This window comes from Neolamprologus multifasciatus, chromosome 18 (assembly GCF_963576455.1).
Source record: "Neolamprologus multifasciatus chromosome 18, fNeoMul1.2, whole genome shotgun sequence".
Taxonomy (NCBI): Eukaryota; Metazoa; Chordata; class Actinopteri; order Cichliformes; family Cichlidae; genus Neolamprologus; species Neolamprologus multifasciatus.
In genome coordinates, this window is record NC_140456.1 from 1,526,110 (window position 1) to 1,553,237 (window position 27,128).

A 27,128-nucleotide genomic window follows, 5' to 3' on the forward strand; every position below is an offset into this window, starting at 1 on the left:
GCTGTCAGGCCTCCTGTCGCGTGTCCAGGGTCCACCTCGGGCTCTCTGCTGGTTCTGCAGGGTCCAGATGGACGGTTCAGACCCCCCTGCTAGAAACAGGACAGCCTGGGCTGGAACAGGCACTGAGGTCCTGCACAGTGTGTTTCCACGTCTGTTCAATTTCATTTATTTAGGACAGCGCATGTTAATGAACATAAATGTAAAAAAATTACATGAATTTACAGACAAATGTTCCTAAAATCCAGAATTATAAACGTAAACTGATCACATGAACACAGACGAGCCAGGCTGAGTGTTTCTAACCCTGATACGAGCAAACATCATCACTTCTGCCTTTCACATGGGGGTGACTAACTTCTGAGCCTCTAGTGGACTTTGGAGGAACTGCAGGTTTGCTCAGGCCTGGGGGGTCGACTGAGTCGGACTCTAACAGCGTTTGTTATGAAGGAGGAAACTGGCTCCATAAGAGGTTTGCTGGGAATCCTGATGTTTCGGTTTCCTTCGGTCTCGGCGACCCGGTGACGGTTTGATTCTGATTGATAAGCTGACTGTGGGTCAGAGTCGAGGACGCCTCGTTTGAGTGGATCTGCAGTTTGTTCAGACTCTGATCTTACAGCTCATTTCCTGCTCTGGCTGCAGCTTCTGGTCGCTCTGCGTTTCCTCCAGTAATGACGCCCGCCGTCCGTCTGTCACACGTGAGGAGGCAGACAGAGGGCGGGTCGGAGAATATTTAGCAGGTCTCTCCTCCTGCTGATGCTGGAGGTTGTGGGTTTTTCCCTCTTTCCATTAACCCGCCCAGCCTTCCCAGCACTGGCTGGAGGTGGTGTTACTGGAATCTGCTGCACTGCAGAGGGTTGGTGGGTTTGTAAGATAAAGTTTCCTCCTGAGTGTGTGAGTGTTTTCATGAGATCTTTTCCCTGGAAAACTTCCAGGTGTGACTCTGTTTTCCTGTTAAATTTGATTTAAACTTATTGTGAAAGTCGTGAATGACTCGTTTCCTCTCTGATCCATGTGTCACCGAGAAAATATGATTCAAAAATGTTTTGTTTGTTTCCTTGGTGATTTTAATGAGAGTAAACAAAGATATTTGACACAACAGCAGTCGGACGGTTTATACAGCTGTGAAGACTCGACACCATCGATCAGTTGGTGACAGTGAGGAGGAAGACGCCGTCCACCACGCCCTCACACGCGCTGTGGTAGCACTTCCTCTCATTTCCTGTCTGCTTTTTTTAAGCGACAGTTTAGTCCAAGATTATTTTTCCTTTGTGGGAAAATAATCCGATTTAATCCGAGATTATCACACTTTACAGCATTTATCACCATGGTTACTGCGTCAGACAATCGGCACTGTTAGAGTCAGCATCGAGGTGAGCGTGTTTCCTTATATGGAGAAATGGGGGCGTGGCAGATTTCAGACCGCAGCGAATAACCTGATTAACCAACATGAGAACAAACATGGTCGGCGTGCGCGTGTCACGACGGGAAAATGTGAGTGAGGAATGAATCCAGATGCCAGATGCAGGTCTCCTCCTGGATTCATGCAGGTGTGGGAGGAGCTTCAAGCCTGAGCGAGGTTTAACGGCCAACAGGAAGTGTGTCACACCAGGAAGTGTTTGCTGAACCTCTGCACAACATCTGTCCCAGCCTGTGTGTGCGTGGTGCTGAGTGCAGCTTTATAACCGACAGAGTGACAGCCAGCTGGACATCAGGATAATGCTGCACACACACACACACACACACACACACTCACACACACACACACACACTCACACACACACACGCAGCCTCGCTCTCAGTCAGCTCTGAGCTCTGACTCCTGATGGATGGTTCGTCCTCTCTCCTCCACAGAGCTCGGATAGCTCAGCTCTCCAAATCGCTCCGGTTCAGGTAGGACTGCACGTGTGAGATGAAAACGGTGCGTTGTGATTGGTTGACTGACTCCTGCTGTCTTTGGACGGGAGTCTCCGGGTTTGTGAGCGATGGAGAAGCGCTGACAGACGTTTCAGATGAAGTTTGAGGTTGAGCTGAGCCGCAGGAAGCCGCACCGCGAGCTCTGGTGTTGAGTCGAGCTCGTTATAGTTAATGTTCTGTCGTGTCGCAGAGCCCACGCGACGGGTCGACAGCCAAAAATAAATCTGCGAGCAGCTTCAGAACGTGTCTGACCGTGAAGGTGACCCGGTCTGCCGAGCGCGGCCGCGTCGCTGTTTGCTGCCGCTTCAATAATGTTGCTACGGGAACCCCGAGGATCCAATACTGCACACAGAGAGGTGCACTGTGGGAAAGAAACTTTTAAGAGAACTCTGGATTTCTGTGTCTCCTGTTCTCGACTTCAGCGAACTGAAAACTTCCTCTGATAGATTCACCCAGCTGTGCCCTTCATCATCGTCATCATCACAGGAATTACCATAGACAGAGATTGTGCGTGTGTGTGTGTGTGTGTGTGTGTGTGTGTGTGTGTGCGCTTAGACCTGTAAGTGCTTCCTCCTCGTCTTCCTCTGGCAGCAGAGTGGATCAGGTTTCTGTCCTAATGCAGGAGACCAGCCCTTCCTGTGTGTGTGTGTGTGTGTGTGTGTGTGTGTGTGTGTGTGTGTACACTCTGCTGACACTCAAAGAAGCAGTCAGGTTGTGTGTTTTATGTCTCTTTTATTTGGTGAAACATGGCTCACTGTGTTTCACCGATGGAGCGTTGCGGCTGCAGGTCACATGACCAGGCAGGTCTTAGCAAACGCCTTCTCGATTCGTCTGCTCGTGTTTGAACTCGCGCTGAAACTGCAGGTTTTTGGATCTAAAGCAGGTCGTGAGCGTGAAAACTTTCTCACTCCTGGGTGCCAGCTTCTGCACGTGCTCAGTAGTGGTTTAGTTTTAAAATTGTAATACCACAGGCAACCACCACCTGAATTAGTCTCTGACGCACACCTGATCAGAAATCAGCTGACGGGACAGGAAGTCAAACCCACAGACTGTATACAAACGATGCGTGCTCACACATTGGTTTCTGTGTCGGCATCTTGATGCAGTCCTGCTGTAAAGCTGGATTTTAACAGCGTATAAGACCTGACTCGCTGCTGGAGCCTCTAGTGGACGTCAGAGGAACTGCAGGTTTGAGTGATTTCAGCGCCGGTATTGAGTGAAACTTGGCGAACTGCTGACCTACAGATAGATCTGAGGTTATTTATCGTGCACCTGGATTCAGTGAAAGCGTGACGACGCTTTAAAACGAGTGAAGAGCTTCTTCTAGTCGGTGCTTTGTGGACGGAGAGCAGAAGGTTAGTGAGCCAAGCAGCGCCAAATGTCTCGGATTAGTCAAATGCACAGCGATGCTTCCAGCTGCAGCCAATCAGGATGGTGGATGATGAAGCTCGTGCATCGCTCAGTGTTTAACCTTCAGTCTCAGCTTTAATAAAAGCAGTTTTTTAATCACGAGGTCGTTGACGATCGAATTTAACGGTCAGAGCGTTTAATTCAGCATCAGATGTGATGTCACAGCATCACTGCTGATCTCAGGGCGGTAATCTGGGTTTACGTAACTCATCTGACACAGCGGGAGGATTACACACACACACACACACACACACACACACACACACGTTTCCATCACATTGATTAGTTTCCTGCTGGACGTCTGCACAGGAAACCGTGATGATTCACTTCACGCCGTTGTTTTTGTTGCTCTCAGTGTGACGCTGCAGAAAGAGCTGCGTCGTCCCTGCATCAGCAGAGAAAGCGCACAAACACAAACACAAACACAAACACACTCAGTGAACTCAAAATGACCCCTGATCTCATGCAGAGCAGGAGAGCGCTTACACAACACGCTGTGGTCTGCAGATGCTCCACGGACGGGTCTCCATCTCATGATCCAATCAGAAGAAACTCTGGTGTCATATCCCTGTGTGTGTGTGTGTGTGTGTGTGTGTGTGTGGGAGGGGGCTACGAACCGGCCGACCCTTTGATGAGCTTCGGGGAACATTTGAAACCAGCAGGGAAGTAAAACATCTGAAGCAGAAGCTTCTCAGAGACGCAGGTTCAGATTTTATCTGCAGAAAACTTTGAGGCTCAAATAAAAACAGGAGTTGTGTGACTGATGTGACTGATGTGACTGATGTGAGCGGCCGGTCGGAGCATTAAAGGTAAAAGCAGCTTCACCAGTTTATGTTTAATAATCAGCTCTGAGCTGCAGAAGAGCGTCGGTGACGTCATGTGACCGTGAAGAGCTGCAGAGTTTATTCTGGATGTATCGAATGATTCGATATTCTCTGTAACGCTGCAGCTCTTCCTCATTACTGCGTCCTCCGAGACGCTCCTCGCTGCGTCACACTCGCTGCCAAGCGCCGGCTGTCCCGGCGGGGGCCGCTGCCACGGTTACGGTCCCGCAGGCAGGATGCGATTGGCCGTCTCAGCATTTGTTTACCGGCTGCTGGACTGTGTGGGTGAAGCGCGGCGGCGGCGGCGGCGGCGACCAGAGCTGCTGCGCGTCTGCCAGAGGGTCGAGGTGGGAGGGATGCTCTGGGGCCCCCCCCTCGCCTGGTTCTGTGGTTGTTTTTCGTAGGTGCTCTCGGCTCAGGTGGAGTTTGGTGAAGCCGGTGGCGCCGCGTGCCGGGCTCAGCGGCGCCCCCTGTGGTTTAAAGTCGCCCTAACATCCGTTTACCTTTCCATCTCCTTCCTGTCTTCCAGATCTCGCGTGCTTCCCAAGCTGAAGGAGTCGAGCTCCCATGAGTCCTTGCTGAGCCCGGGCAGCGCGGTGGAGGCTCTGGACCTGAGCATGGAGGAGGACGTGTTCATCAAGCCGCTGCACAGCAGCATCCTGGGACAGGAGTTCTGCTTCGAGGTGAGGCGATGTCTGCGCTTCAGTTCAATCTGAAGATTAACTAAGTAATTGTTGTGTGTTGGAGGGCAGCGCTCGTTTTTACCGACGCTCCTGAAGTGGATCCATGCTGCTCGTTGTGACTCCACAAAACTGATAAATGATGAGTTTGATTCTCTGAGCGCTAAATAAATAAAGATCTAGAAAAGAGCAGATATGTTTTGAGCAGGTAGCTGTAAGTAGTCGCCCCTGGTCGTTTCAATGACCCTCCCTCTCTGTCTCACCCGTCAGGTGACGTACTCGGGCGGCAGCAAGTGTTTCAGCTGCACGTCGGCGTCAGAGAGAGACAAGTGGATGGAGAACCTGAGGAGGACGATTCAGCCCAACAAGGTGAGACGAGCTCTAGAGTTTGTTCAGGTCAACGCCGACTTCCTGTCCTGCTGCTGCACCCATGAGTTTTTGTGAAGGGGAAATATTCCTGCTGTAACGCCTCTAGTGGCCATCAGAGGAACTGCAGTTGCGGTCCGTTAGTTTGTGCAGTTTAACAAACGGTGTTTTTGCGTTCGCAGGACAACTGCCGGCGCGCCGAGAACCTGCTGCGACTCTGGATCATCGAAGCCAAAGACCTGCCGCCTAAGAAGAAATATTTCTGCGAGCTGTGTCTGGACGACGTCCTGTACGCCCGGACCACCAGCAAGACCCGCCACGACAGCCTGTTCTGGGGCGAGTACTTCGACTTCTCCAGCCTGCCCGGCGTGCACAGCATCACCGTGCACATCTACCGCGACGTGGACAAGAAGAAGAAAAAGGACAAGAACAACTACGTGGGCCTGGTCAACATCCCCGTGGCGAGCGTGACGGGCCGGCAGTTCGTGGAGAAGTGGTACCCGGTGAGCACGCCCACCACCAGCAAGGGCAAAGGCGGCGGGCCGTCGATCCGCATCAAGTCGCGCTTCCAGACCATCTCCATCCTGCCCATGGAGCAGTACAAGGAGTTCGCCGAGTTCGTCACCAACAACTACACCATGCTGTGCTCGGTGCTCGAACCCGTCATCAGCGTGAAGAACAAGGAGGAGATGGCGTGCGCGCTGGTGCACATCCTGCAGAGCACGGGCAGGGCAAAGGTCAGGATCAGCCACGACTTCCTGTTAGCTAAACATGTCGGCCCAGAGGTTTAAACGGCAGGTAGCGCTCGCTCTGGACCCGCCTCCACACGGGTTCCTGAATATCAGCATAACAGCAGAAAATCAGACCCAAACACGACGGCGTTCCCATAAATGCTGCCGGAGGATTCCCATCCTCGATGATCCCAGTAAATCCGTTCAGATTCAGTAAATGATCCATAAATGATCCATATGCACATTTACTCGATTACTTCTTTAACATTAACAGAGTCGATCAGTGGAGCTCATTTCATGGATCACAGACGAGGCTGCAGCGTTTGTAAATGCACCAATGTTGTAACTATGATGGCGCCCTCTTCATCTCCGCCTCTTCTTCCTCAGGACTTCCTGACAGACCTGGTGATGTCAGAGGTGGATCGATGCGCCGACCACGACGTCCTGATCTTCAGGGAGAACACGCTCGCCACCAAGGCCATCGAGGAGTATCTGAAGCTGGTGGGACAGAAATACCTGCACGACGCGCTCGGTGAGCCTCGCACACACCCGTGCACGCGACCGCACGCACACCTGTAACCTGCCGTCTGGTGGGCGGAGTCACCTTGTTTATCCTGTGAATTTTTAAACTGTTATTGAACCCAAAATATTCAAATCGAGGTCTTAAAAACGATAATCAGCTCTATTGATAATTAATTAGCATCTAATCAATGAATCAGAGTTATGAGCAGCTCCTCTGACTAAATGTGCAGTTTCACACAGTTTTTTGTACTCTTGGATTCGTACGATGTCATAGACATGAGGTATCCTTTTATAGTAATCTCAGAAGCCACGCCCACCCGCCGTTTCTGAAAGTTGGTTTAAAGGAGGAGGAGCTAAAGCTGCTTGTTTCAGACAGAGGATAAACCGAGGAGCTGTACACCTGGTGTCAGATAAAGGAGGATTATTATGAACTGTGAGTCATGCAAAGCTGCTGCACAGAGCAGACGCCACCTCGCCGGTAAAGCTGACGCCACGAAAAAGAAAAAACACATGAAGAAGAAAGTCGGTGAAGATTTTGTCAGCAGACTGAGTTTTTAAATATTTTTAATTATGTGTTTGCTCTGCTGCATCATCCTCATCCTCCTGCGGCTGATTCTGCTCTGCTGTGAAGAGACGAGACCAGCTGAGACCCGCCGTCATCACAAACCAATAAAGCTTCTTCAAACTGTTACTGGGAGACGCTTCAAAGACACGAGCGGCGTCGCCCTCGTTAAAATATTTATAGCTTCATCTCCGGAAATAGAAATAAGTTCCTGCCTCCTCGGCAGGTTCCATCGATTAAAGGCGTTTGATTGTCACGGCGACTTTTTATTGTCGTATTTTCAGCTCATCAAATTTGCAGCTCGCGCTCGCCGAGGCGTGTCATCGCGCCGTGTCGCCCGTTAAACAGTCATCAGGTTCAGACAGCGACTCGTTAAAGATTAACGAGGATGGAAGCTGTAAATACAGAGTTTCTCTGCTGACAGTGAAGGCCTCGCTCTTAATGAGAGAGCCAGCAAGGTGAAACCAGTCGCTCCAGTTCATATTTAAATTCATACTGGTTTGGACCTGGCTGCGTTTCACTCTGAAACAGCAGTGGGACAGGTGGCTCCTCCAAACAGGAAGAATGAGCGACTCATGAAACGTTAAGAGTATGAAGGGAAGACGTGTCCAGTAAATTAAAAACCTGTTTCCTGTGTGGGCGGGGTTTGATTCGCCCGTTTGTCTTCATGCCTCGTCCGTCTGTGTCTGCAGGCGAGTTCATCAAAGCTCTGTACGAGTCGGACGAGAACTGCGAGGTGGACCCGAGCCGATGCTCCACCGGAGACCTGGCCGAACATCAGAGCAACCTGAAGATGTGCTGCGAGCTGGCCTTCTGCAAGATCATCAACTCCTACTGGTACGACTGGTACGACTGGTACGACTGGGTCCCAACAGCCGAGGGTGTTTGAGAGAAGACTTTAAACTTCTCTCAAACACCCCCTAAAGAGCTTGGCTTGGTATGAAAACAATGGCAGGGCTACAGACGAGTAATATCACCTTAGAGGGGTTCACCTCTGACTAACATCAGTCTCAACAGTTTTACCTTCGTTTTGAGAACTTTGACTGTTCTGGGCAGACCAGCACCATCACTCCCCCATCATGTTGTCATGTTGTATTGATTGGGGGGGTGGGTAGCTAATCTCTTCAGACACACTAAGAGTAAGAGTCCTGGACCTGACAACGTCTGTGGACAGGACTCGTCCCACTCGTCTGCTGATCAGCTGAGTGGGATTTTCACCACATCTTCTCACTTTCTTCAGAGCTGCAGACAGTAAGATGTGGAAACATGCTCCTGTTGCTGAGGGCAGTTCTGCTCAGGCACTGAATGATGTTAGGCCTGTGGCTCTGACTTCTTTAGTGATGAAGTCATTTGAGAAGACCCTTCTTACTTGCTGACAGGCTTTACAATCTTTTTAAGGAAAATGAGATCTTTTAATGTCTCATCTGAGATGTTATCCTTGTTTTATAGAAGTTTTATCGAATCTGTGACGTCTTTTTGTATCGCTGCCTGGTTTGGTAACCTGACGGTGAAGAATAAGAATCGGTCGGGACTTCTGGTAAAAACTGCTAGCAAAATTTCAGATGGACTTTTGGCCATTTACAATATTAAATGTGCTTTTAAAGGCTCATTCTGCTGTTAGTTGTTTGAACCAAACACGTCACAGTGAGTTTGAGTTGTTGGCATATCTGAGTACCTGAGGGGAAGAAAGAAGACGGCAGCTGTTTTATCTCTGCTGCGTCTCGTCTCCTTAAAGGCAAATAACATTATTTATTTACCTTCAGTGACCTTTAAATTCACAAACAACCAAAACATTTATCTGAGAGTAAAATGCGATCAGATAAAACCAGCAGAGCTCAGTGAAGGTCGTCTACCGCTGACCTCTGCCCCCTGCTGCCACCGGGAGGCAACTACAGCTCAGAGCTGCTGTTCGTTCCTCTGAGCTGACCTTTGACCTGTGAGTTTAATCAGGGTCACAGCAGGTTAACATGGTGATTGGATGAAACAGCAGGAAGTTGTGAGGCGGCGTCTGATGTTTGAGCTCTGCTACTGAAAACGAGCGAATTAAAAGATTTGAAGGTGTTTCCTGTTTGTCCAATCAGCAGCCAGACGCCGTCTCCGGCTTTGATGGAGACGTTTTAAGTTTTCTGGGGTAAATTAAAGTCGTGAAGCTCTCGCTGTGGTCGGTTTGAGTCAGAGACAGGAAGTTGGGATCCCGTGTGTGTTGACGTAAACAACGTTATCCTGCTCGCTGAGGCGTATTAAACGCCTTCAGTGTGTGGCGGGAAGCAGCTCTGACTGCTGTTGGCTCCTCCCCGTCTCCGCAGCGTGTTTCCTCGTGAGCTGAAGGAAGTGTTCGCCTCGTGGAAGCAGCAGTGCGTCGCCCGCGGCCACCAGCAGGACATCAGCAAGCGCCTCATCAGCGCCTCGCTCTTCCTGCGCTTCCTCTGCCCCGCCATCATGTCGCCCTCGCTCTTCAACCTCATGCAGGAGTATCCCGACGACCGAACGTCCCGGACGCTCACGCTCATCGCCAAAGTCATCCAGAACCTCGCCAACTTCACCAAGTGAGTATCTGCAGGTCGGCGTGCGGCGCCACCATTTCTAAAAAAACGAAATCTCACTTTGCGTTTCCTCCAAAGGTTTGGAAACAAGGAAGAGTATATGGCCTTCATGAACGACTTCCTGGAGCACGAATGGGCGGGGATGATGCGTTTCCTGTCGGAGATTTCCAACCCAGAGACGCTGACCAACACGCCGGGGTTCGAGGGCTACATCGACCTCGGCCGCGAGCTGTCCGTCCTGCACGCCCTCCTGTGGGAGGTCGTCTCTCAGCTCGACAAGGTGCAGACACACAAACCATCAACACAGAGTGTGTGTGTGTGTGAGTGTGTGTGTGTGTGTCTGTGTGTGTGTGAGTGTGTGTGAGTGTGTGTGTGTGTCTGTGCGTGTGTGTGTGTCTGTGTGTCTGTGCGTGTGTCTGTGTGTGAGTGTGTGTGTGTGTGTGTGTGTGTGTCTGTGTGTGTGTGTGTCTGTGTGTCTGTGTGTGAGTGTGTGTGTGTGTCTGTGTGTGTCTGTGTGTGTGTGTGTGTGTGTGTGTGTGTGTCTGTGTGTGTGTGTGTGTGTGTGTCTGTGCGTGTGTGTGTGTCTGTGTGTGTGTGTGTGTCTGTGTGTGTGTGTGTGTGTGTGTGTGTGTGTGTCTGTGTGTGTCTGTGTCTGTCTGTGTGTGTGTGTGTGTCTGTGTGTCTGTGTCTGTGTGTGTGTGTGTGTGTGTGTGTCTGTGTGTGTGTGTGTGTGTCTGTGTGTGTGTCTGTGTGTGTGTCTGCGTGTGTCTGTGTGTGTGTCTGTGTGTGTCTGTCTGTGTGTGTGTGTGTGTCTGTGTGTGTGTGTGTGTGTGTCTGTGTGTGTGTGAGTGTGTGTGAGTGTGTGTGTGTGTCTGTGCGTGTGTGTGTCTGTGTGTGTCTGTGTGTCTGTGTGTGTGTCTGTCTGTGTGTGTGTGTGTGCGTGTGTGTGTGTCTGTGTGTGTGTCTGTGTGTGTGTGTGTGTGTGTGTGTGTGTGTCTGTGTGTGTGTGTGTGTGTGTGTGTGTGTGTGTGTGTGTCTGTGCGTCTGTGTGTGTGTGTGTGTCTGTGTGTGTGTCTGTGCGTGTGTGTGTGTCTGTGTCTGTGTGTGTGTGTGTGTGTGTGTGGTGAACACTGACTCACACACAGCTGTGATGCTCAGAAACATTAAACTTACATGTTGTCCTGATACTGAGCGACTCAAAGTCCTTTAAGTTTTTTGAGCAGTTATTAAACAACATGTTGCAAACTGCACGATACTGAAAACAGCCGACCAACCACGGGCGGCGTCCTCACAGGACGCCCTGATGACATCACTGTGTGCAGAATGCGTCTGACTATCGATGGCTGTTCGCTGAGTGTTCGATGTGACATGTTTGACTTCATCTAACCACATTAACGCCGCGTGGCTGAACATCACAGCACGGCCTGACCTGCTCCTCCCCCACCCTCCAGCTCACCCTGCACTCCCCCCGCCTCACCCGTCTCAGCATGGCTCTGCTGTGGTTCTGTTCAGTAGCAGCATGTCGTTCTAGTTGTTTTCGTTCTCATTAAGTTTCCCTCATGTTTTTTTCCTCCCCCTCCTCTTTCTGTTCACTTCCTGTCTGTACGTGCTTCCCCACCACCACCACCACCACCACCACCACCACCGCATCCTGGTGCTTCCATTCAAACCATCCACGAACAAACACACAAACGCACACACGGCGACCACAGGGTGAAAATTCCTTCCTGCAGGCCACCATAGCGAAGCTGGGCCCGCTGCCGAGGATTCTGGGGGATATCACTCGCTGCCTGGCCGCTCCGACGCCCGTCCAGCAGCAGCTGCGGCGCTTCCAGGATCACAGCTCCGCCCACAACATCAGCGGCAGCCTGTCGTCGGGATTGCAGCGAATCTTTGAGGACCCCAGTGACAGGTAACCAATCAGGAGACAGATCAGGTGTTTAAGAGGTTTCTGGTGTCTGTTTCCTCTAACTGCTGCTCACGTCTCACTTCCTGCAGCCGCGGCGAGGTTCGCAGTCTGCAGACGCCAGTTCGGGGTCAGCGCCCCCTGTTGCCTCCGCAGCATCCCTCCAACCACGCCAGCTTCTCCGACCAGGAGGAGCGCGACACGCTGCTGCCCAACGGTCGCAGCATCTCTCTGGTTGACCTGCAGGACGCTCAGAGCCTCCACGGCCACACCCCGCCACACCACGAGGCCCCGCCCCGCCTCAGCAGGGTTGGCTCGCAGGCCTCCGTCGGACATGCCGTTGCCCCGGTTACCTACTCCCACTCCAACCCTCTCACACCTCAGCCGGCGCCGCACCAGGCAAAAGTCCCGCCCAGAGACGGACAGCCACAGAGCGCTCCGCAGGTGAGGCGGCCGCTGCACGCCTCCGTCAGCCAGCAGCGCAGCCTGCAGCCGCTCTCGTTCCAGAACCCCGTCTACCACCTGAGTAACCCCGCCCACAGCATGACAACGCGCTCCGCCCACTCGCTGCGGCAGGACTCCAGCTCGGAGAACCTGAGCACCGAGAGCTCCCACAACAGCCACAGCAACTCCGACGACTTCGGCAGCCAGGTGGGGGGCAAAGGTCGCGCGCCGTCCAACAGCAGCCTGGACGAGGCGGGCAGCAGGCGGAGCACGCAGAGCGAGGACTGCTCTACGCCACGCCGCCACGCCCTGCAAGACCTCCCGCCCGGCACCGCCACAGCGGTCGCCATCCCTCGTCAGAGCACGACAGCGGGCACCGCCCACATCATAAAGGTGGAGCAGCAGAGCAAAGGGGGCGGGGCAAGGACGCCACGGTCTGCTGCACACAGCGCCTCGCTGCGCAGCAGCAGCAGCGCCAACACCGAGCCAACGCCCACCCCCGCCGCTGGCATCATCAACCGCCAACCGTCCACCTGCTCTGTGGAGAACGTGGCTCCGCCCCCAAAGAGCGCCACCAAGCAGATGCCACAGGTACGACAGAAATCCGCCGAGTCTCAGACTTTTAGTGTTTCAGGTGTGTTTCTGATGATGTCACTGCTTCGTGTGCAGGTGGCGTCTCCAGTGGAGGCGGTGGCGGTGGCGATGTCTCCCGTGGAGAGGACGGCGGCGTGGGTCCTAAACAACGGGCAGTACGAGGAGGAGGAGGAGGAGGGAGGGGAGAGGAGCAGGGAGGAGGGCAGGAACACAGAGAAGGTAACAGACACACCTGTCTGCAGGTGAAGCCCAGCAGGAAGTGACGAAGGCTCATTTCTGTGAAACTGCTTCCTGTTTCCACAGTACGAGCTGGAGATCTCTCGGCTGAAGGAGCGCCTGCGCGTGTCCGGGCGGCGCCTCGAGGAGTACGAGCGGCGGCTGCTCGCTCAGGAGCAGCAGATGCAGAAGCTGCTGCACGAGTACAAAAACCGTCTGGAGGACAGCGAGGAGCGACTGAGGAGGCAGCAGGAGGAGAAGGACGCCCAGATGAAGAGCATCATCTGCAGGTGCGCACACACAGGGTCACATGATGGAGGCGGGGCTGATGTCACAGAAAATTCAGGTGTTCAGGAGGAGTTTAAATCAAACCAGGTCGTGTCCAAATTCATGGGCTGCGTCCTCCTGAGGACCCTACGCGGTCTACGTGGGCCTCCTCAGGAGGTCGGGTAAAGTAAACGGCTGTGGGATTGGACGGTCCAGCCTTCAGATCTAACCTCAGCCGTCTGCTCCTTGCTGTCTAAAATAGACAGTGAGATGCAAACGTTTGGGCAGCCTTGTTCATAGTCATTATTTTCCTGCATAAATCGATGTTACAATAAAACATGTCAGTTAAATACATCATACAGGAGACACACAGGAGTGAAATAAAGTTTATTGGATTTACTGAAAGTGTGCAAGAATCGTTTAAACAAAATCAGGCAGGAGCATAAATTTGGCTCCACAAAAAAAGAAATGAAATCAATATTTAGTAGATCCGCCTTCTGCAGAAATTCCAGCCTCTAAACGCTTCCTGTAGCTTCCAGTGAGAGTCTGATTGTGGTTGAAGGTATTTTGGACTGTTCCTCTACAAACATCTCCAGTTCATTCAGGTTTGATGGCTTCTGAGCATGAACAGCTCTCTTTGACTCACACCACAGGTTTCAATAATATTCAGGTCTGGACTGAGATGAACGTTGTACTTGTTCCTCTGCATGAACGCTTCAGTGGATTTTGAGCAGGTCGTTGTCTTGTTGAAAGATCCAGCCCCGGTGCAGCTTCAGCTCTGTCACTGATTCCTGGACATTGGTCTCCAGAATCTGCTGATGCTGAGTGGAATCCATGTGTCCCAGCACTGGCCACTCCCCACAGCGTGATGGAGCCACCACCATATGTTACTGGAGGCAGCAGGTGTTTTTCTTGCTGTGTTCTTTTTCCTCCATGCATAACGCCCCTTGTTATGCCAAATAACTCAACTTTAGTTTAGTTATTAACTTTAGCAGCTTATTCCAGAATGAAGCTGGTTTGTCCAAATGTGCTTTAGCGTCTCTGTGCTGTGGGCGGAGCAAAGGCTTCCTCTGCATCACTCTCGCTTACAGCATCTCCTCATGTAAAGAGCGCCGAATGGTTGAGCGAAGCACAGCGACTCCATCTGCTGCAACATGATGTTGCAGGTCTTTGGTGCTGGTCTGTGGGTCGACTCTGACTGTTTGTCGGTCTGACACTTCGAGCCGTAACTTGAACTGAGCCTGTGGTCTTTGATTGTCTCATTATGTTCCTAACTGTGGAGACAGACGGCTTACATCTCTGAGACAGCTTTCTGTGTCCTTCCCACCATGATGCTGAACAGTCTTTGTCTTCAGGTCATTTGACAGATGTTTTGAGACCCCGTGTTGCTGCTCTTCACAGGAAATTAAAAGAGGAGGGAAACTTTACAGTTGACCCCCTTAAATTGGATTCACCTGTGTATGTAGATCAGAGGTCACTGAGGTTACCGAGCCAATTTGAGTTCCAGTAATCAGTTCTAAAGGTTTGGAATCAATGAAATGACAACAGATTTATGCTGCTGCCTGATTTTGTTTAAACAATTATTGCACTTTCTGTAAATCCAATAAACTTCATTTCACTTCTGTGTGTCTCCTGTATGATATATTTAACCCAACGATTTATGCAGGAAAGTAATGACTATTAACAAGGTTGCCCAAACTTTTGCATCCCGCTGTAACAGCACACTGGAGTAAACTCTCGACCGTCTGTTTAATCAGGTTTCTGTTTGACGTTTATTCAGCTGTGTGAAAACCACCCAGGGATTAATAAAGTTTTATTTTATCTAATCTAATCTAATAACTTTAATCTCAGCCAAACCGATTTACTCACAAACAAATAAAACACTGAAAGAAGTCAAACAATAACATGTTTAGGTTGTCTAAGTGACTTATATATTACGTTTAACTAATAATAAACCAAACCTAATTCTCGGCGGCTTCAGTGACCCTCGAGCCCTCGGTCAGCTCTCGAGCTGGTGGGTACCAGACGTCTCCGAAAACGTCGAAGCACTTCTGCAAATATGCGAAATCTTGATAAACCGAGCAGATATTTGAGGTTTACACAGCTACATTCTCGCCTGAAAATATGTTAAAAGTTTATTTTGTGACCCAGAAAGATTAATAAGAGTAATATTAAAACTTAGTAGCACCGCCATTGTTGGAAACTGGAATTGGCTGGGCCGCGCTATGAATTCTGGGATATGGTGGGCCATGAAGGACACACCCAACCCATCCTTCAAATTCGGGGAAAATTTGGACAGCCTTCGTCGCTGTGACGTAATCGGCCTACAAATGCGGCCTCAGGAGGAAGCAGCCCATGAATTTGGACACGACCCAGATGTTGATATTTAAGGTGGTGATGATGATGATGATGATGATGATGTTCTGTGCATTTGCAGACTGATGGCGGTGGAGGAGGAGCTACGGCGGGACCACGCAGAGATGCAGGCAGTGATCGAAGCCAAACAGAAGATCATCGACGCTCAGGTACAGACACACCCGTGACACGCCTGTGAAACGCCCGTGACACACCCGTGACACACCCGTGGCACGCCTGTGACACGCCCGTGACACGCCTGTGACACGCCCGTGACACACCCGTGGCACACCTGTGACACGCCTGTGACACGCCCGTGACACGCCCGTGACACACCTGTGGCACAGGTGTGATACTGGTCTGTGACACACCAGTGTCACACCTGTGGCACAGGTGTGACACTGGTATGTGGCACGCCTGTGACACGCCTGTGACACACCCGTGGCACGCCTGTGGCACAGGTGTGACACTGGTATGTGGCACGCCTGTGACACGCCTGTGACACACCCGTGGCACGCCTGTGGCACAGGTGTGACACTGGTCTGTGACACGCCCGTGGCACACCTGTGACACTGGTCTGTGACACACCCGTGGCACCCTGTGACACTGGTCTGTGGCACGCCAGTGACACACCTGTGACACAGGTATGTGACACGCCTGTGACATACCCGTGACACAGGTATGTGACACGCCTGTGACACACCCGTGGCACGCCTGTGACACACCCGTGGCACGCCTGTGACACTGGTCTGTGACACTGGTCTGTGACACACCCGTGGCACCCTGTGACACGCCTGTGACACACCCGTGGCACGCCTGTGACACACCCGTGGCACGCCTGTGACACACCTGTGGCACACCTGTGTCACAGGTAATGGGTTTCAGAGGGAAGCAGCGATGCGTCGTGTTGAGCAGCAGCTGTGACGGAAACTTTAACTCTTTTGAAACGTCTCACAGTCTCTCCACTGATTTCAGGTCAGTAACGGATGTGAAATAAACCAATCAGGCAAGTAACTGTAGCCCCGCCCCTTCCTCCTCCGCCACTACCACCAACGCCACGCTGTGTGTTTTTTGTTTTTATGAATTTATTTTTAGGGGGGAAAAAAACACTGCCAACACACCTGAAACCTGTTGAACCAGCCAATCAGAGCGCAGAGTTTCAGCATTGAGTTTATCAAGAGCTCAGGGTTAGTGCAGCTGTCGGCGCCCCCTGGTGGGCGCCCCCCTCTGGTTCACATGGGGATAAAAAACTGTCAGTTTGACATAAAAACGTTATTGTTCACGAGCAGCGTCCTTCCTTCAGTCACAGTAAATAAGAACATTTATTAATAATTATTAAATATTTTCACTCAGCTTCATCTTGTTCTTGGACCTCGGGGGCTCCTGTAGTTCAGCTGACGGCTGGTTCGAGCTGCTCTGTAATGCGTTGGTGTGTCGGCGTGTTGCGCTCTCGGCTGGTTTCATTTAAGTTTGGCTGCAGACCCCACCTCCCCCTCCCCACACCACCTCCCACCTCCCCCTCCCTGTAAACCACCACAGCTTCTAGTTCACCCTTTCAAAATAAAGCGAGTCGTCAGCAGGCTCAGAGGAGACGGCGTTGGACTTGAAAAGCTTCGATTTCACCTTTTTGTTTTTTCGCTGGTTTGAGCTTTTTTGGGCTGCTGTTTATATTTTCGGCTGCTGCCCTCAAACTTCCTGTGGTTGTTTCTGTTTTCACTGTCGGGTCAAAACCACATTTTTATTAAACTGATTTTAAATTTCGTGTGAGCTGGTCTTTTTTTTTTCAACCTTTAAATTGTTTAATGTTGCGTTAAGAGGCCAAATCGTCCTTTTAAATCTGCATCGTTTTATTTGAACGTGTCCGATTAAAGATCTTTTCTCTCTTTGTAGAAAACTTTGTATCACTGAACATGTTTCACTGATAAATCCATTAGTGTTCAGAAAACTGTTGAAATCTGTGAAATGTTTTAATTAAAGCCTGATTTGGATTCAGGTGATTTCAGGAGCTCAGGGTCTTTTTTATTAAAAACAAATCTTCTCTGATCTTTTTCTTTAGTTGTTTCTTATCCTTCACCTCGTTTAATCAGGATTTTAATAAAAGTTTCATTAAAGTTTCTTGGATTTAAGCGGATGTTACTTTTTTCCTTGTGTGGTTTTGACCCGACTCTCCGATCAACACCAAACTGTTTTGTTGTTGTTGTTTACCTGTCGGTCTGACTTCCTGTCCCGCCCCCTTTCTCATCTTTATCCAATCAGGAGAAAAGGATCGGGTCCCTGGATGCGGCGAACTCACGGCTGATGGCGGCGCTGACGCAGGTGAAGGAGCGTTACAGCACGCCCAACCTTCGCAACGGCCTGTCGCCAAGCAACCCCACCAAGCTGTCAATCACTGAGAACGGAGAGTTCAAGAACAGCAGCTGCTGATTGGTCCTGCCCTGGGTGGGGGTGGGGTTTAAAGTGTATAACTCCCTCACCCACGAGATGAGCTGCGGACATCAAAGAGAGAATTTAAAGATATAGAATCTATTAACACGAGTGTAAATACTGATGTTTGATCTGATGTACAGAGTGTGTGAGAGCGAGCGAGTGTGTGTGTGTGTGTGTGTGTGTGTGTGTGTGAGAGCGAGTGTGTGTGTGTGAGAGCGAGTGTGTGTGTGAGAGAGCGAGTGTGTGTGTGTGTGTGTGTGTGTGTGTGTGTGTGTGTGTGTGTGTGTGTGTGTGTGAGAGAGCGAGTGTGTGTGTGTGAGAGCGAGTGTGTGTGTGTGTGTGTGAGAGTCACAGAAGCACAGCGAGGAAGAAATAAACCAAAAACTGAAACGTTTTCTAATCGATTTTTTATGAATTTCTTTCAAAGCTTCTGTTTTTCGTTTCTCGTAGCGTGGAGTTCCCGTTGTTCTTGTTTTTTACCTGACGAGTTGTTTTGGGTTTTAATTTATTCCCCCTCGTTCTCGTCCTGTTGCTGATCTACTGAACAGACTCCTGGAGGATCAGGGTCAAAGGTCACGCCTGTCTGCTGTCCCTATGTTGACAATAAAGTCTACCTGAAAGTTTGACTGTGGTCTGATTCCTGTTTGGAGTGCTCGTGGTTCTTTGACGGTCACGCTGCTGTCAAACATCGGTCCCACAGGTGAGCGCACACCTGAGGAGGATAAGCTCCTCCTTTATACCATCACTATCGGTATAAACTGCCGTCGGGCTCAGTTTGTGGTGGTCAGACTGCGAGTAATCCCAGATCTCCTGCGGCTGTTTGTAGGAATGACGAAAATGGTCAAAGGTTCACCTGGACATGATGGTAGAAGCTGCTGCAAACAGACGCTTCACCAAACATCAGCTGTGATTTAAGCTGCACCGTCATTAAGTTCAGTGAAATCGTTAAAAGCTCAAAACTACCCCAACATTCACGCCGCCGAGGCAACGGCAGCTTTTAACTGTTTATCATGAACATCTGACTGGATGAAAGTTTGAAAGATTTTAAGGCGTCACAGTCTCGGGCAGCAGTTTAGGAGGCTGCTGTGTTTCCCACTGACACCAGTCTGGATGACATCATCAGTGAGTCATTTCTGACCAGGACGTGATCTTTAACTGCTTCTTCCATCTGATCAACATCTCTAAAGTTAGAAACATCCTGTCTCAGAGTGACGCTGAAAAACTAGTTCGTGCATTTGTTACTTCCAGGCTGGACGACTGTGATTCATTATTATCAGGATCCCTGTTAAATTTAAAATCCTGTCCTCACATACAAGGTCCTAAATAATCTTAATAACCTGATAGTACCATATCACTGGAGGAGGAGCATGGAGCCAAAATATGAAACACACTAAAGGTAAAAAATAATCTCTCACTCTGGACTCTGTCACGTTTTATTCTGAAAGGGTTCCCTCTGCACCTCCGAGTTTACATTCTTTACACTTTTATTGTGAAAGGCAGGAACTGGAAGAATCCCTTTTCGCACATGCGCAGAGCACACCGGGCTTTCCGGATGGACGGCGCAGAGGAGTTAGCATTAGCTTTAGCTTCACTGAAGTTTAATCTCGCGTCTTTATCTCAGCTGCATCAAAAATGTCTTCCCTTCAACTTCCGGCTGAGTTTGTCACCGAGGCCGTGACTGCTGACGGAGGAGGAGGAGAAGCAGGAGGTGGCAGAGAGTTTGAACAACGCACCGAGCAGGAGATGGACCGCGAGCGCAGGCGCAGACTGCTGGACATCACCTGCAAACTTGACAGGCAACCGCACCGGACAGGTGAGCAAAACCGGAAACGATCAGAGAGACAACGAGAGGAAAGAAAGCGGGTGATCTGCGTCATAAAGGATTCTCCACAGGTGCGATGTTAAATCTTTCCGGTTTACCTGGCGGCAGCTGGGTCATAAAAGCCGATTCAGCTTTTACGCGGTTTGACGACCGTGTTTCGGCTCATGAACTCGTTTATCGTCGTTTTCTCGGCTCCTCGTGAAACCTTCAGCTCACTGAACGGGACATTTCCCTCCAGGACAGATCCACAGCAGCCGTGTTTCTCTCTCCAGCTGTGAACAGCTGTGTGACGGATCCACGAGCAGGAGCTGGTACCTGGCTGTTTGATTACAGAAGTGCATTGTGGGTAAACTGTGGTGGAAATTCTACAGTAAAATAAAAGTAATTTTTTCCGCATTAAATTCAGAAAAAGGGAGCGTGTGCAGGTAAACAGGTGTGTGTCATCAGCAGGGTGCACAGGCAGGAGCCAATCAGAGCTCAGTGTGACAGCGAGCCTTGGTGTCGTGGTCATTATGTGGACGTCCTGCGTCAGCTTTTGCGGCCATACGCCTAAATGTTGCCATAGTTACTTTTAATTGGAAGCTCAGTATTGCTGCTTGGATCAGCTGATGCTGTCCTCCAATCGTGCGCTGCCTTTGTTTAAACAGCAGAATCCCTTCCAGGGGCGGAGCTGCTTGACACCTGGTTGCCAGTGATGTTGGTTAAATTCCCATACTTCCCAGTTCTGCTTCCACCAAAGAGTCACACTAACACTGTACAGCCAACAACAGCTGGATTTAGTCTGCCTCACTATTCAGTCCAGCTGTTCACTGTAAACGTCCACTATCGGGTCAGGCTTCCAGATGTTCTCTTCCTTAGAGACATGCATCAACAGGGTCACCTTCTAGCTTCCAGCTGTGCTCTCTTCACCGCTGAAGGAGTCCTCTCTGGAGGTCTCAGGGTCGAGTAATGACCTCTAGCATCCACTGTGATGGCTTGCAGAGTGTGACGTAGTCCCACCTGAGGCCACGGTTGTGATGGACGGCGATGACGATGATTGTCTAAAGGGTTTTAATTTTCTTTTACTGTCATCACATCTATAACATGTTTGTCTCTTTGTCCTTCAGACATTCGACAGGAGGAGGAAGAGCTCTGCAGCCAGGAGAGGAGCTGCAGTCTGGATCAGGAAGCGCGAGAGCTGCCACAGATCAAAGAGGAAGACGAGGAACTCTGCACCAATCAGGAGGAAGCAGAGACTGAACAGATGAAAGAGGAAGAGGAGGAGCTTTCCATCAATCGGGAGGAAGAGCAGCTCATACTGGAGTCTCACCGTAACACTGACAGTAGCTCGAAGTCCGTGCAGCGCAGCGTTTACGCAAAAGTGTTTAAGACAGTGTCGCAGACGAAGGACGAGCACACGAATAAAAAACCTCACGCCTGCGAAACGTGCGGAAAGACTTTTAGCAGTAACTTCCACCTGGTGACTCACATACGCACCCACACAGGTGAGAAGCCCTTTGCTTGTAAGACCTGCGGAAAACGTTTCAGCCGCAAGTTCGACGTGAAAGCTCACGCAAGAACCCACACGGGCGAAAAGCCGTACACGTGCGAGCTGTGCGGTCAGAGCTTTAGAAGAAACTATCGGTTGACAGTCCACATGAGAAGTCACACGGGCGAGAAGCCTTTTGCATGCGAATTTTGCCGCAAAAGTTTCAGCTGTAATTCTAATCTGAAAATCCACCTGAGAATCCACACAGGTGAGAAGCCTCACGTTTGTGAAACCTGCGGGAAAAGCTTCAATCGCAGCGGTCAGCTGAAGATCCACCTGAGAAACCACACAGGGGAGAAACCGTACTCCTGCAAGCTGTGTGGAAAATGTTTCAGCAGCAGCTCGTCACTGATAGGCCACATGAGAACCCACACAGGTGAGAAACCTCACTGCTGCAACACCTGCGGGAAACGTTTCTGGCAAGCAGTGTCTCTGAAAATCCACACAAGGAGCCACACGGGCGAGAAACCGTATTCCTGCCAAACGTGTAGTAAAGGGTTCAGCAGCTGTGACTCGCTGACCGTCCACATCAGAACCCACACAGGTGAAAAACCTTACCCCTGCAACACCTGTGGAAAGAGATTTAGGCAGTCTTCGGGACTGAAGAGTCACATGAGAACTCACAAAGGTGAAAGGTTGTACTCGTGTGAGACGTGCGGAAAAAGCTTCACTAAGAACGTCAGCTTGCTCCTGCACAGGCGGACCCACAGAGACAAGAAGTCTTACACCTGCAGCACCTGTGAGGAAAGGTTCAATTGCCCTTTAGAGCTGGACAATCACATGAGAACTCACACAGGTAAAAAACTTTATTTCTGCGAGACGTGCGGGAAATGTTTCACTCACAGCTCCACTTTGGCCGACCACATCAGAACGCACACAGGTGAGAAGCCGTACGCCTGTGAAACCTGCACCAGGCGCTTCAGTAGTCGCGCTTACCTGAAAGTCCACATGAGAACGCACACAGGCGAGAAACCGTTTTCCTGCAAAACGTGTGGAAAAGGTTTCAGAAGCTGTACTCACCTGATAGCCCACGTGAGAATCCACACAGGTGAGAAACCTTACACCTGTAAAGTGTGTGGGAAACGATTTAGCCGTTCGTCGGGACTGAAGAACCACATGATGACTCACACAGGTGAAAGCGCCTTTTCTTGTGAAACGTGTGGAAAAAACTTCTCTAGCTGTCCTCCTCTGATAGTCCACATGAGAACCCACACAGGTGAGAAGCCTTACTCCTGCGACACCTGTGGAAAAGAGTTCAGTAGCACCTCTCATCTGAAAAAACATATGATCGTGCACACAGGTGAGAAGCCGTATGCCTGTGATCTCTGCGGTAAAAGCTTCACTAGCAGCTCCTACCTGAATGTCCACATGCGGAGCCACACAGGTGAGAAACCGTATTCCTGCAAAACGTGTGGGAAAGGTTTCAGCAGTAAGCCGCCGCTAATAGTTCACATGAGAACCCACACGGGTGAGAAGCCTTACACCTGCAATAGCTGCGGGGAAAGATTTACGTATGCGACGGTGTGGAAAAATCACATGAGAGCTCACGACTCTCACACAGCATCGTCTTAGGAGAGGAGCAGCTGAGGAAACATTTGAGGTCATCAGCAAACAGGAAGAATCGGCGCGGGATTGACTTCAATCTGAAGTGACCAGCACTGACTGGTTCTTTCAGATTAAAGGACCAAACTTGTAGGTCAAGTAAGCTGGAGGTCGTGTTGGAGAACCTTATTCTTTGGCCGCAGGCTGATTTATGGGACTGAGTTTTTTTATTCTGGTGTTCGATGTTTTCTTAATGCACTGGATGAAATGCTTCATCATGGTTTCCATAAGTGTTTTGTACAGTTTAGAGTCAATGATGTGATTTATGGGCTTTATATATTATAAATGAAACAAAGAATGCAGCAGAGTGATGCAAAGCTTTCTATCAATAAAGACATTAATAAAAATGAACATCGTGTTAGTCATGCTTACAGTGCCGAGTGCCTGGTATCACAAACCCTTTTCCCATAGAGGTGGTTGTAGTTCAGGAGGTGGAGCAGCTCATCTATTATTGTGCTGTTTATATTGTGGAAAATCATAACAGTCGCCTCAAAGCACTTTATATTTGAAAGTAAAATCAAATATAAAGTGCCAAATATATAATGTGTGTAAAACAGGGGTCTCAAACTCGCGGCCCATATATTGGGGTGACGTTACTTTTTTTGTTCAGAAGGATTTGTTTGTTGTTGAGTGCAATGTTAAAAAAAACGATTTAATGGAAGACAATATGAGCAGAGTACACAAACACGCAGAGGGATAGGCTGTTCGTTCAGTGAGAGTCAAAAGCTAATGTGTACACTTATGTCTGCATTTTTAATTTGTTAAATACATCAAATGTGGTCATCTGTCTGTCTTCCTTCTCTCACCCCAACCAATCACAGCAGATGGCCCCGCCCCTCCCTGAGCCTGGTTCTGCCAGAGGTTTCTTCCTGTTAAAAGGGAGTTTTTCCTTCCCACTGTTGCCACAGTGCTTGCTCATAGGGGGTCATATGATTGTTGGGTTTTTCGCTGTACCTATTGTAGAATCTACTGTACAATAGAAAGTGCCTTGAGGCGACTGTTGTTGTGATTTGGCGCTACATAAAAAAAAAAGAAATAAAATGATAGCAGGGGTGCTGCCACATGTGTGGCCAGAAAGAGAGGACCAATGTGTTTATTTGGTAGTTCATTGAAGGCTCCAGTTAAGAGGAAGGAAAAAAAGAAAAATTTGCGTTAACAGTAGCAGTTTTGTCCTGTTATATTTGAAATTTGGGAAATATTTGTGGGTGTTTTGTTTTTTTTGCATTATGTGAACACTAAAGTGTCCCTCACATTAGATGACAGTGCCAGCAGTGGCCCACAGTTCGTTTGAGACCCCTGATGTAAACTACTATGCTTTAGCAAAAAGGAAAGTTTTAAGCCTAATCTTGAAAGTAGAGATAGTGTCTGTCTCCTGAATCCAAACTGGAAGCTGGTTCCACAGAAGAGGGGCCTGAAAACTGAAGGCTCTGCCTCCCATTCTACTTTTAAATACTCTAGGAACAACAAGTAGGCCTGCAGAGCGGGAGCGAAGTGCTCTAATAGGGTGATATGGTACTACAAGGTCATTAAGATAAGATGGGGCCTGATTATTTAAGACCTTGTATGTGAGGAGCAGGATTTTGAATTCTGGATTTAACAGGAAGCCAAAACAGGAGAAATATGCTCTCTCTTTCTAGTCCCTGTCAGGACTCTTGCTGCAGCATTTTGGATTAGCTGAAGGCTTTTCAGTGAGTTTTTAGGACTTCCTGATAATAATGAATTACAGTCGTCCAGCCTGGAAGTAATAAATGCATGAACTAGTTTTTCAGCGTCACTCTGAAGATCAAATAAAAATGCAGTTTCTTCAGTGACGTTGGGACAGACGAGGGTTTCTTCTTCCTCTTCAGAAATCTTCAGGCAGCTCTGAGGCGTCGTGGAGGACGTCACCTGTTCAACAGTGTTCAGGCCGACTGAAGTGTGACTTTTATAAATGAACACACGGGTTTTCTTGTTAAGTTTTTATTATGCTTAAAAAAGAAAATTAAAAGACAGAGGAGGTGGTGATCAAAGAAAAAGAAAAAATATATATTCATATTCAAATATCTTTATACTTTTCTATTCATATATGATTAACAATGCAAAGAAAATAATTCCCGTAGTAGTAGTGCTTAAGTAAAGTTCAATATAGACTTTATTATAACAAAATAGGCAGTTTACCGAGGGTTAAATATCTGTCAAAATCTCATTGTACAATAATCGTGTTTCCGACACCTGTGGACGCCCGGAGGTGGCAGCTCGTCTCCGGGCTCGCCGCGCGAATCGCATGATCGACATCGTTTTTGTGGTAAGACACTGGCGACGCTGATGGACGTCACCGCGACGACCGGCGGGGTTCTAACTGCAGAGGACGCCACTGCATCACGCGACTGTGAACTCGTCCAAGTGGGAAAAAAAGAGAAAGAAAATCAGCTGAAGAGAATCTAAAATCACGAGTTCAGATCTCGCGAGAACGAGACGTAAACGTCGACGTTACTTCCTCGTGTTCCGTCCTGCAGCTCTGACGTGCTTTTAAATATTTTCTAATTTTCAATTTTAAGTTTTCATAAGTGTTACAGTTATAATCTCATTATAATAAAATAGATTGTTGTAATAAAAATTATTATAATTCTTGTTTCACTGTTTTCAGGAAGTTTTATATTTTGGTAAAATAAAATCTTTTACTTTTAAGATTTTAGGGGTTATAATAAAATATTAAATCTATTTTTTCTTATGATTCTGTTGCGTTTGTAAATAAAATACAGATTTGGGATTTTAAGTTATTCTAAACTTAAAATTTTCAAGCTTTTCTAAATTCATTTATGTTAAAACAATTTAATTTGTTTTGCATTTTCTGGTGATTCAAATTCTTTTTGTATTAGATTTTTTTTTTCTTGATGTTCCAGATCTTTTATAAAAATCTGTTTTTTTATTAATTATGCGCAGTTTTTGTAACAGGAAATGTTTGTTGCATTTTTCTTGATTTTAATATTTAATTATCTTAAATTCGATTTTATCATAAACCATATTTGGCATAATCAGAGTTTCATAAAATTCTGAGATAATTTTCTTTAGTAAAATAAAATAGTTTTTTGTTATTTCTAATATTGAGATTTTTCTGGTAATAAAATAAACATATTTGGGAATTTCTGTCTTGCATTTGGTGTTTTAGTGAAATTAAACACGTTAATGAATAAAATATTTTTTATAGATATGATTTATAATTTTTGATGATTGCACTCAGCTTATTTTCATCTATAAAAATATTTATATTTTTCTGTCTCGGTGTTTTGGTGAGAAACGATTCGACGTCTGCAGAAACATCAGAGCTTTGATTTTTTCATCCCCGAAATCAGAAAATCTGTCAGATTCTTTCTCATTGACAGGAAATTATAAATGGTTAAAACCGTTTCCTTTAAAAACAAAGTAAATTGCCGTTTTCCTTCGTTAAGCCTTGCGGCGCCCTCTAGCAGCAGAGCAGGAACCTCGCAGCGTCCTGACGAACATCCAGCAGCAGCGAGGAGCGAAAATAAAAAACAAACGAAACGTGAATCGAGTCTAAAAAACGAGCAGAAGAGAAAAGCGGTGACATCAGACGTGAGGCGAAGGGGCTGATGGGAAAATAAACGGGATTAACTGACATGCTGTTAAAGCTCAAACGTGCAAAGTTTTGCTTTTTGTGTCTCCGCCTCCTCCGGACCGACAGACGCTGCCTGAGACTGAAACTCCGCCCACCTGCTTACCTTACAAGACAAAAAAAGGGAAAAAACCCACAAAGAAAAAACTAAACATAAAATCCACTTCGTACGTTTCTTCTCGTCACTTCCAGGTACCTTCCTCGTCTTCTCCGCTAAAGTTCTCCTCCCTTAAACATTAAGGAGCTGTACCGCGTTGAGTGTGATGTCATCAAACTTCCTGTGTGCTTTGCTCTGCTGGTCAGGAAACCCAAACATGAAGTCTTATCAGGCAAAAAAGAAAAGAAAAAGAAGCTAAACTGAACTCGGGTCGGCCGCTGCGTCGCTGATGGGGCGAGTGGAGGGCGAGGCGTGGGGGAGGGGACGTCTGCAGGTCGACTCGTCCGTCAAAACGAGGAGGAGGAGCGGCCGTCTTCATAACTTCTCCTTGGACTGAACCCAGATGAAGGGACCCGACTGCTCCTCGATGATCTGCTTCACCTGGTCGTAGATCTCCTCCAGCGTGTCGCCCTGCACGATGGCTGCACACACAGAGCAGAGTCAGCGGCGAGCGCGTGACATCATCAAAGACAGGCACACCTGTACATCACCGACTCCTCTGACGTTTATTATGTTTTTAAATGTTTGTAAATAAAGTTATGATTGGCGCCTCTTGTTGCACCAGCTGTGATGTCATTACTGCTGTGGGCGTGTCAGCTGCTTGTGTCTGAAACCAATCAAAACACTCCTTTCATCTCTAAGTTT

At 48.7% G+C, this 27,128-nt stretch overlaps 3 protein-coding genes across 17 annotated transcripts in view; 2 read left to right on the top strand and 1 right to left on the bottom strand.

Moving 5' to 3' along the window:
* rasal2 (RAS protein activator like 2) overlaps positions 1-18,385 on the top strand; it is a 60,757-nt gene extending 42,372 nt beyond the window's left edge. For 3 of the 5 annotated variants that reach the window (XM_085140597.1, XM_085140594.1, XM_085140598.1), the window contains 14 exons: positions 4,678-4,831; positions 5,099-5,197; positions 5,377-5,931; positions 6,313-6,457; positions 7,702-7,846; positions 9,316-9,555; positions 9,631-9,832; positions 11,265-11,464; positions 11,551-12,493; positions 12,572-12,715; positions 12,800-13,002; positions 15,417-15,504; positions 17,591-17,984; positions 18,119-18,385. In XM_085140597.1, coding sequence (XP_084996723.1) covers positions 4,678-4,831; positions 5,099-5,197; positions 5,377-5,931; positions 6,313-6,457; positions 7,702-7,846; positions 9,316-9,555; positions 9,631-9,832; positions 11,265-11,464; positions 11,551-12,493; positions 12,572-12,715; positions 12,800-13,002; positions 15,417-15,504; positions 17,591-17,758 — 3,286 coding nt within the window. In that variant the 3' untranslated portion in view covers positions 17,759-17,984; positions 18,119-18,385. Of the gene's footprint in view, positions 1-4,677; positions 4,832-5,098; positions 5,198-5,376; positions 5,932-6,312; positions 6,458-7,701; positions 7,847-9,315; positions 9,556-9,630; positions 9,833-11,264; positions 11,465-11,550; positions 12,494-12,571; positions 12,716-12,799; positions 13,003-15,416; positions 15,505-16,309; positions 16,423-17,590; positions 17,985-18,118 lie in introns of those variants that run through there. The other 2 variants (XM_085140595.1, XM_085140596.1) reach the window with 2 other exon arrangements.
* A 46-nt stretch (positions 18,386-18,431) lies between these two features.
* LOC146496932 (uncharacterized) lies at positions 18,432-25,295 on the top strand. Its single transcript, XM_085140679.1, has 2 exons — positions 18,432-19,574; positions 20,690-25,295. Exons 1-2 carry the CDS (start codon positions 19,394-19,396, stop codon positions 22,681-22,683), a joined length of 2,175 nt encoding a protein of 724 aa, XP_084996805.1. The 5' UTR covers positions 18,432-19,393; the 3' UTR covers positions 22,684-25,295.
* Positions 24,657-27,128, bottom strand: part of dlg1b (discs large MAGUK scaffold protein 1b) — a 100,682-nt gene continuing 98,210 nt past the window's right edge. For all 11 annotated transcript variants that reach the window (XM_085140621.1, XM_085140622.1, XM_085140624.1 and 8 more), the window contains one exon: positions 24,657-26,905. In XM_085140621.1, the coding sequence (XP_084996747.1) occupies positions 26,799-26,905 (107 nt within the window). In that variant the 3' untranslated portion in view covers positions 24,657-26,798. The remainder of the gene's footprint in view (positions 26,906-27,128) is intronic.